Below are 10,483 nucleotides of genomic sequence, written 5' to 3' on the forward strand. Positions count from 1 at the left end.
CTCTGTGGACACACTACAGAAGAAGAATAAAATACAACAGAGTTAAAGGCTCCCTCTGGTTTTCTTGCTGAAATGAAGGACCATACTTTTTTATGTATAAATGTGCATTATCAGATAACATAACTTCTGCAAGATCCTCCAATAATAGTGCCTCATTCCCTCCAAACCCTTAATATCCAAGGCATACTTTATGTATGTTTGTACTTAGAGACGCACGCACTGTGTTACTAAGTACAGCCCGATGTACCACAGGAAGTGAGTGAGACCTGTTTTTAGAAGCTTTACTTACAAAACATCTTCCATATGTGTAACATGTAAATCAATCCCTCAGACACATGTGTGTGATCATTCAGTTCAACCGTCTTACCTGACAACTCTGGAAACCCAGGTTCCAGTGCACTTCTGATTTCTACACTTAAGTGCATAAAAGAATAATACTGAGCTGTTACACACTACTAGATAAATACAGTACTAAATATATATTTTAAAATTACACAGTACAGCTAAATCACATTTGGTGCTCCACTTCTGGCCAGGTCTCTATTTAAGAGGAAGTAAGGAAACTTTAAGGCTTAAGTCTTATTTAAACTCCTCTAGCAAGAGCTTCTTTGATTTTACTGTAAAACTGTTATGGTCCCAAACCCTTGCTTAACCTCAGACTTCTCCCTGTAAAACACTAATTGGTAGGTACTCTATGGTTATTTAATGAGAAATGTGGCAGTAGCCTCTGTATGCAGGCACAAAAATACAGGCTAATTGGTAAAATTATGCAATCAGAAAAACCCAAATAAATGTCTAACAAAACTATAACAGCAGCAAGAGCATTTAAATTACCAGGCTAGTTTATATAAAGTCCAATACCAAACAGCATTTTCTCCACCACAACCCAATAGCTTGGCAATTGTTAAGTTAAACACACAAAGAACTGCACACCACACCAAATTAACATCTCACACTCAGTGACCATTAATTCATACAAAGAGAAGCTGACACTGCTATAACTTTGCACGTGTTACAGGTAGCATAAATCCATGAGAGAAGAGGTTTGTCAGCTCCTGCTGAGCCCAGAAACAGTAACCAGCAGGGCTCTGGGTGTAAGGAGATGGCAGCTAACTGAAGGGGATGGGAACAGTTCAAGGTGGTGGTTTAGGAAGTGACTGGGGCCTCAGGGGAGTAGTTGAGGGGATGAGTTGAGGCAAGTCTGATTCTTTGGGATGGACTAGTTGATGGGCACTTTGAGACCTCAGGAATGCAGGGCTCAGGGTGATGACTGAAGGGGCAACTTAAGGTGGGTAGGGTCTCAGGATATGAGGTTCAAATTCACTATGTAGCTGGGATCTAGGGGTGGCTGAGGATGGCCAAGATGAGTATGCAGGATCTATTCAGTATGACTGGGAGCAGTAGGAAGATGAAGAATAGACAGGCACTTGGGGGTGGCCTGGGGTCAGCAGCTGGGAACAGCAAGATCAGGATGGGGCAGGTGGGCTCTCAGGGGATGGCAGCAGGATCTAGGGCAGAGGGGCACATGGGCTCTTTGGGACAGCATCCAGGTGAAGTGTAAGCAAGCTCTCCAGAGGTGGCAGCAGGATCCTGCAAGGGTGGAGACACACATGGGCTCTGAGGGAAACTAGAGGAGGAAGAGTGTGCAGAAGAATTCTGAGGGGGGATTGCTAGACTTGGGCTAGGGGGAGCAGGATCTAGAAGTGAAGGGCAAGGAGACTCTCAAGGGGAGCAGATGGGGGCTGACAGTCTCTTGGTGGGGGGCAAGTGAGCTCTCTAGGGGACAGGACCGGGATGGGGAACAATGGGGACTGACAGTCTTGGGATGGGGGGCAGGTCTCGGGGGAAGGATCAGAGTGGGGGGCAGGTGGGCTCTCTAAGGGATGGGATCGGGGACAGGTGAGGTCTGACAGTCTCAGGGTGGGGGCAGATACGGACTGACAATCTCAGGGTGGGGGGGCGGGCAATCTTGGGGTAGGGGTCAGGTAGACTCCCAGAGGCAGATCGGGGGTGAGAGGCAAGTAGGGGCTGATAGTCTCGGGGGCTCCAAGCTTTTCGCTCTCCGGCCCGCTGCCCCAGCAACCAGACCCACGCGTGGGAGCGGGGCGGAGACAGCAGGTGCCCGCCGGGCGCCCCCATTCCTGCTGCGCGGCGCCCGCCCCCGACCTAGCGCCCCCCGCAGCCCCGCACTGACCTCGCCACCACTCATGCACAGCTCCATTTTGTGGCACGGCTCCGGCTCCTCCGCGTCCTCCAGCGGGGCGAACGGCACCATGTCCTCGCGCCCGCTAGCCGGGGAGCCGCCGCCGCTCGCAGCCGCTGCTCATGTCCCGGCTCCGCGGCGGCGGCTGCTGCTGCTGCTGCTGCTTCTGCTTCTGCGGCCTCAAGGGCAGCGCGCTGCCGAGCCGGCGGGTCCCCTCCGCCGGCCCATAGAGCGCGGCGGCGGCGCAGGAACTGGCTCTGCTGCTACTGCTACTGCTCTCCAGCGGGGGCGGCTCCGCTCTGCACGCACCGCGCCCCCTCCCCCAACATGGCGGCCGGGGAGGGGGTGGTACCGATGCAGCATGGGAATGACGTCAGGCCGGGCTGGAGAATCCCCGGCACCAGGGGGGGGTGGGAGGCGCACGTGGAGCGGGCGGTGTGGGGGAGGCGGGGGATGACGTGAGCCATGGCGTGGGTGTGATGCACGTCCTTTGTAACGTCCTCAGCGGGCTGCGCATTCGGAGCCTGGCCGCTGCGCGAGGGGCGCCCTTCCCCGTCCCCTGCCCGCGAGCCTGGCGAGCGTCGACGCGCTGCATAGTGAGGGGGGGACCCGGCTCCAGGCCAGCAGCCCCTGCGCCGGAGGATGCTGCCTGCACCCGCCTTGGGGCGGGATCCCCGCTGCACGGCCCGTGGGGACAGCTTGCGTGGGAGTGCCCGTCCCTGCAGGACGGTGACAGCCCAGAGCCCCCGGGGGTAAAAAGCACACCGGGGCCAGAGGCGACCCTGCACAGGGTGGGGTGTGATCCTGCCTCATCGCTGGTACTGCTGCTTATTGCTGTCAGTGGGAGTTAGGGGGACCACACCTCCCGATATGATCAGGACCATCCCCTATGTTAGGGGTTTGGGCTTATATAGGCAACTATACCTCCCCCTACTCCTCTGCAAAAAAAAAAAAAAGTGTCCTGATATTTCACACTTGCTATCTGGTCCCCTTAGTGGGAGTTTTGCCTGGGGAAAATTGAGTGAGGACTGCAGGATTTGGCCCTGTTGCAGAGAGGTATTGCAAGTGCCAATGCAGCCCCGGGCTGCTGGGGATGGGCATCGTATCTTTAAAGCCGAGGGGAGTAGTGCCATCAAAGTCAATGAGGTTACTCACACAATAAAAGTCAGGGATGTGCTTACCTTGTGGAATCGGGCATAAGCCCTGATCCTGCAGTAAAGTTAAATTGCATACGCACAACACTGGAACTATGGGCACTTTGAATTCCCCAGGTAGTAACTAATGACTAGTTTTATAGAGTCCAAGGCCATGAGGGACTATTGTGATCTTCTAGTCTGACCTCCTGTATAACACAGGCTAAGACACCTACAGAGCAGTGGCAGTAGTTCATGAGAAGAGGTCGCTGAGTTATCAGTGCTAAACTGGCTTACAGATATCATTTCATATTTGCAGTAAACACCTTCTGTCTAAGTTGTTCAAATGACAGCAAAAAAAGCCAGTAATTAACTCATGAAATTCACTACAGAGGAGGATAGGAATATATACTCAGGTCTAGAAGCTGCTAGATCAAACTAAGACCCTATTGAGGTCTTACAACCTTTTAGAGCCAGAAACAGCATAAAAGCATGTACTTGTATGCATGAGAAAGGAAGGGATCATGTATTTCACCTTGGTTACAAGCACCAAGAGATTTATTCCTCCGTTTCCAAGTACATAATTAGGAGGAACATTGCATTGTTTCCAATTCTGAAGGAGTTTGGCACTGTAGTTAGTTTGCTATTTGCCAGATAAAAAGATGTATGAGATCCTCTGAGTGAAAGGGTTTTTGATTTCCCCCCCCTAAATCATTCTTTAATCTTGGAAGGAAAAAAAGTTGTGGTTCATGGAACATGGTTAAAAATGTGTGTTTGGAAATTATTACCCAAGACAGAAAACTATTCTGAGAACATTTTAGACTTATTTAAACATGCTGCATGACCAGGGCCATCCTTAGGATTTATGGGGCCCTACGCAGTATTATTAAACTGGTTCCCCTATACTCCACTGAAGGTGGTCCCCAGCCAGCACCACTGACCCCAGTGTGTTGAGGGAGCACAGCCACCACTCCCACCCGCGGACCCCCAGAACCCCCCCTTGCTGACGCATACCGAGCTTTGTACGCCGCAGATACTGCTGCAGAGGCTCAAGGCAGGCTTCGCGCTGTCACGTGGGGGCTGCATCTTGCCAGAGCCCTCCTGCAGCTGCTAGCCAGTCCTGGCTCACCAGGAGCATTTTGACAGGAAGTAACAAGCAGTAATAGCAACAATAATACGTGTGTGTGCGTGTGTGAGAGAGACAGAGAGCCTGTGTGTGACTGTGTGTTGGGGGAGCGTGACAGACTGTGTGTTGGGGAGTGTGAGACTGTGTGTGACAATCTGTATTGGGGACTGTGATTCGTGAGAGGCAGCGTATGTGAGTATGAGAGCCAGTCTGTGTGTGAGAGAAACTGTGTGTGTGTGTGTGTGTGTGTGTGAAGTGTCAGCGCACTGTCACTTTATGTCCCCCACCCTCACATGGAAGTTTCACTCCTCCTGTCCTGGCCCTGGCCTGACCCCCACCGGATACTGAGCGGCGCCGGCAGGCAGGGACCAGGGAGGGACTCCGCTCCGGGCGGCAGTGGACTGGGCCACCGCCAGTGACTGGTCGCACCACTCTGGGCTCCCCAGGGCTGAGGCAGCAGAGTCAGAGGCTGGAGCCCTTGACTGGCTGTCTGAGGAGCAAGTGAGGGAGGGGGCAGGGAGAAGCCCTCAGGCCCAGCACAGGGGAGGGGCCAGAGAAGAGAGGATTCCAGTAGCGGCCAGCAAGGGGAATGGTGCCCCAAATTTTTGGGTGCCAGTAATCCGGCATGGACTCACCCCTGCAGCACCTCCTGCTGGTCATCTCAGGAATTAGCTCACCCAGCATCCAGAGTGCCCTCTGCAGGCCAGGTGTCCCGCCTGTCTCTGGCCCCTGTGTCCCTCCCGGACCCCGGTGCCCTTGGCTTGGGTGCTGCCCCCCTGGCAGTACCCCATTCTCTCTCTGGGTCTCCCTGCCCAGGGGAACCCCCACCCCCTATCCCAATGTCACCTCAGTTGTGGCTACTGCCAGTCACCATCTAGCCCCCGTGCCCTGGGGCAGACTGCAGTCTATCAGCCAATCATCACAGGCAACAAGGGATTTGGACTGGCTGCCTTTACTCACCCTCAGGTTGCCCCTCTGCAACCCCAATACCTATATGGGCCTAGGACCAGGCCCTGCAGCCTGGGGTGTTGCTGGCCTAGGGCTTCCCAGCCCCCACGGCCTTTCCCCAGCCCTGCCTCACTCTAGTTCCCCAGGTGAGCTCCTTGCAGCCAGGCACACCTCTCTCTACAGTCAGAGGGAGACTCCTCAGTTTCTGGCTACCCTGGCCTTCTTATAAGGCTGAGTGGCTCAGTTTGGGGCATGGCCCCAGCTGCAGCCACTTCCCCAATCAGCCGGGGTTTGGCTCCTTTTTACAGCCCCAGCCCTCTGCAGGGCTTTTCCAACCCCTTCAGGGCTGGAGCGGGCATTCACCCCGCTACAGTGCCCTATGCAGCCGTGTATGCTGCATATGCCTAAGGACGGCCCTGTGCATGACCTTTCACCAAGGAGCATCACATAAAGCTAGCAAGCACCCTCTCAACAAGAGACAGTTCTTGATTGCCAAATAATTTTTATACAATTGGCAGGACTGAGGGAGCAAGCTGGTATACCACATGGTTCAGAACTACTCAGCCTTGCTTATTTCTTTTTACTAAGTGCACACAAGAGGATGTTGGGGTGCTGTATTCCTTGAATACACTTGGAAGAGCAGCATGGCTCACAGAACTACCCATGATGCATTATAACTGAGCTGTGTGAGTCCAAAAGAGAATTGGATATTGTAAGTATGACATTATAACAACATCCAGTTAGCCTGTCAGCACTTCCATTGTAAACCTGTTTTTAAAGGCTTACAACTCAGTCATAGAAGACAAAAATGTTTTGGCCTGAAACAAACCATGTGCGCCCAGGAACATTCCCCCACACACCCCGAAAATGTAGTTCACTCACAAAATATTTAGGTCCAAAATGAACATACTATACACAGTGTTTGAATATTTATGAGCAACTACTTTTGATTCAAAATATGTAACTGCTTCTGTTATATTAAAGGCTACTCAGGTCTCTCACACTTAAAAAAAATCGTTGTTGGCTTGCAAGAGGGATATTCAGGTTTTAGAGTGATCAGGTGGCAGGACAGGAAATGAACTTCACAGATTCTAATAACAACTGCAATCAGGAGATGCAGCCAAGTTTTTGTGCCTTTAGTTCACACCCAGGCTGCTCCTTACTCCTATGCCTCTGTTTGCACACAGGCATTATTAATGTTACTGATGTGCATCGGCAGAAAGCCAAAGGACCAGACCTCTTCTGTGTGGTTAAATATGTAGGCAAAGAAGTACCACTGGGCAGCTATTAATTTAAATCAAAAGGGATGGAAGTGAGAAGTGACTTTTTTTGCTGGTGACACTTCAGCCCTCAGCAAAGCTTGCCCTTTTCCTGCATTCCAGCCACTTATTTTGAAGGCTGTTGAGACAGTTCCTACTTCCCAAAAGGATGACAGGTTACAGACACATATTCAACGACATACAACATTTCAGAATTAGAGGGGGTACGGAGAAGAGCAATGGGAAAGGATGGGAAAACTCAAATGAAGACAGATTGAAAAAAATTGGATTGTTTCCTTACAAAGGAGATGAATAAGAGAGCACATGGTAATATAAAGAATGAATGAGATAGAGATCAGGGGCTTTGCTTTTCCCTGTGTCATAGCAAAAGCACAAGAGGATAGTCAATGAAATTTAAAGGTGGCAAAGTCAAAACCAATAAAAGGAAATACTTTTTTCACACAATGCATAATTAAGTTGTGGAACTCATTGTTAGGGGATGTCATTAAGGCCAAAAACTTGGCAAGCTCCAAAAAGAGATTGGACATTTATATGGATATAAAAAATACCCAGAGTTATAACCATTAATGCTAACAAAGTGATGAAGAGATATTAAACCTCATGCTTTGGGGTTCATGGCTGGAGATAGAATGCAGTACTAGATAGACCACGGGTTTGATCCAGTGTGCAATTCCTATGTTCCCATGTTAACATTTGTGCATAATGGAGCTTTAGTTTGGAGTGTAAATGCCATCTGTTATAGTTGAAATAAAAATGGGTTGTCTCATGTCAGCATCAAAATTTTAACTGATATTTTCTGTCAGCTACAGTTCTGTGATTAACTGTTTTAGACAAAGATTTAAAGCTAACATGTAATTAAAAATATTTAGAAGCTGGTAGCTTTGAAATGACTGGTATGTATTGCATGTCTTAGTGAAGTCCAGGTGGCAAAGTTAAATACATTTTCAGTATCATTTGCATATTCAGTGTTTCTGTATTCCCAACAGACTTTGAGGAAAGAAATAAGAATAAGGTTCTACAGCCTGCATTGAACTTTTCCTACCCCAACTCAATCAGCTCCGTTGTTCCCTTTCTAGACCTCAAACTGTGGTCATATGTCAATAACCAAGTTCTTAGACAGGTACAACACAGAGAGTCACCATGCACATCATGTCTCCTGTTCTGTGCCTCAAACTTGTTCTAGTTAACCTATTTCAAAAGATATATACAGTCTCCATATCCATTCAATCATTGGCTTCTCTAACAAAACTACAAATAAGGGCACTGTACCATATGGACAGGTTCTTCTGCTTCCCCACCCTATCAGCGGATATTAGAATCCTCCAAGAAAATGCTGACTGCGGCAGGTACAGCTCATTAACTCCACCCTGGATAATAAGGGAAGCAGGAGTGGCAATTTGGGTAAATGGAACTGGGTTTTAGGTCAGAGAGATCTCCGCAAGGAAACTCGTAGAACAACAATGCTTGAGGAGAATACCTAGGCTGAAGTGTTTGTAATTCTGTGATTTATCAATAAAGCCAAACCCCAGGAAGAGAATAAATGTCAACTAATTTTGTGCGGACCCTGTTCGTAAAACTACAATACCCACCTGGGGAAGTGAGGAAACAGATTGACAGAGCAAGACGGGTACCCAGAAATCACCTACTACAGGACAGGCCCAACAAGGACAATAACAGAACACCACTGGCCATCACATACAGCCCCCAGCTAAAACCTCTCCAGCGCATTATCCACGATCTACAACCTATCCTGGAAAATGATCCCTCACTCTCACAGACCTTGGGAGGCAGGCCAGTCCTCGCTTACAGACAACCCCCCAACCTGAAGCAAATACTCACCAGCAACTACACACCACACCACAGAAACACAAACCCAGGAACCAATCCCTGTAGCAAACCTCGTTGCCTACTCTGTCCCCATATCTACTCTGGCGACACCATCAGAGGACCCAACCACATCAGCCACACCATCAAGGGCTCATTCACCTGCACATCCACTAATGTTATATATGCCATCATGTGCCAGCAATGCCTCTCTGCCATGTACATTGGCCAAACCGGACAGTCCCTCCGCAAAAGAATAAATGGACACAAATCGGACATTAGGAATGGTAACATACATAAGCCAGTAAGTGAACACTTCAATCTCCCTGGTCATTCTATTACAGATTTAAAAGTCACTATCATTGAACAAAAAAACTTCAGAAACAGACTTCAAAGAGAAACAGCAGAACTAAAATTCATTTGCAAATTTAACACCATTAATCTGGGCTTGAATAGGGACTGGGAGTGGCTGGTTCATTACAGAAGCAGCTTTTCCTCTCCTGGAATTGACACCTCCTCATCTATTATTGGGAGTGGACTACATCCACCCTGATTGAATTGGCCCTGTCAACACTGGTTCTCCACTTGCGAAGTAACTCCCTGCTCTCCATGTGTCAGTATATAATGTCTGCATCTGTAACTTTCACTCTATGCATCTGAAGAAGTGAGGTTTTTACCCACGAAAGCTTATGCCCAAATAAATCTGTTAGTCTTCAGGGCCTTGGCTACACTTGCGAGTTGCAGCGCTGTAAAGCCGCCCCCAGCGCTGTAACTCACTCCCCGTCCACACTGGCAAGGCATTTGCAGCGCTGTATCTCCGTGGTTGCAGCGCTGCATGTACTCCACCTCTCCGAGAGGAATAGCGAGTGCAGCGCTGCCGTTGCAGCGCTGCGGCGCCAGTGTGGCCGCCCAATGCGCTGTGAATGGCCTCCAGAATTATTCGGCAGTATCCCACAATGCCTGTTCTAGCCACTCTGGTCATCAGTTCAAACTCTACTGCCCTGGCCTCAGGTAACCAACCATGTGACCGAACCTTTACATTCCCCGGGAATTTTAAAAATCCCCTTCCTGTTTGCTCAGCCCGGCGTGGTGTGGAGTGCTATCAGCGAATCTTTCCAGGTGACCATGCCTCCACGCGCCAAGCGAGCCCCAGCATGGAGCAATGGCGAGTTGCTGGACCTCATCAGTGTTTGGGGGGAGGAAGCTGTACAGTCCCAGCTGCGCTCCAGCCGTAGGAATTACGATACCTTCGGGAAGGTATCAAAGGACATGATGGAAAGGGGCCATGACCGGGACCCCCTGCAGTGCAGGATTAAAGTGAAGGAGCTGCGGAGTGCCTACCGCAAAACCCGCGATGCAAATGGCCGCTCGGGTGCTCCCCCCGCGACCTGCCGATTCTACAAAGAGCTGGATGCGATACTTGGGGTTAACCCCACCTCCACTCCGAGCACCACCATGGACACTTCAGAGCCGGTGTGGGGGGAGGAGGAGGAGGAGGAGGAAAACGGGAGTGATGGTGGTGGGCCTGATGGAGACACCCCGGAATCCCTGCAGCCATGCAGCCAGGAGCTCTTCTCGAGCCAGGAGGAAGGTAGCCAGTCGCAGCGGCCGGTACTTGGTGGAGGACAAACAGAAGAGCAGGATCCCGGTAAGCAGTTTTTTTTTTCGGGAAGGGATTTTTTTCGGTGCGGGCTCTTTGGGAGAGGAGGGTTAAGCATGCATGCCTAGATGCGGAATAGTGCATTGATGTGGTTTATCACATCGCGATAATCGGCCTCGGTAATCTCCTCGAATGTCTCATCCAGAACGTGTGCAATGCGTTTGCGCAGGTTTATCGGGAGAGCCGCCGTGGTCCTTGTCCCAGCCAGGCTAACATGTCCGCGCCACTGTGCCGCGAGGGGAGGGGGGACCATTGCTGCACACAGGCAAGCTGCATATGGGCCAGGGCGGAAGCCGCATTGCAGTAGAA

General features: G+C 50.4%; 1 protein-coding gene across 1 annotated transcript in view; it reads right to left on the bottom strand.

Annotated features, from left to right (window-relative positions):
- RPS6KA6 (ribosomal protein S6 kinase A6) overlaps positions 1-2,275 on the bottom strand; it is a 74,510-nt gene extending 72,235 nt beyond the window's left edge. Inside the window, exon 1 of the mRNA XM_065410422.1 lies at positions 2,195-2,275. Coding sequence (XP_065266494.1) covers positions 2,195-2,275 — 81 coding nt within the window. The remainder of the gene's footprint in view (positions 1-2,194) is intronic.
- Between the last annotated feature and the right edge of the window lie 8,208 nt (positions 2,276-10,483).

This window comes from Emys orbicularis, chromosome 9 (genome assembly GCF_028017835.1).
Source record: "Emys orbicularis isolate rEmyOrb1 chromosome 9, rEmyOrb1.hap1, whole genome shotgun sequence".
NCBI lineage: Eukaryota > Metazoa > Chordata > Testudines > Emydidae > Emys > Emys orbicularis.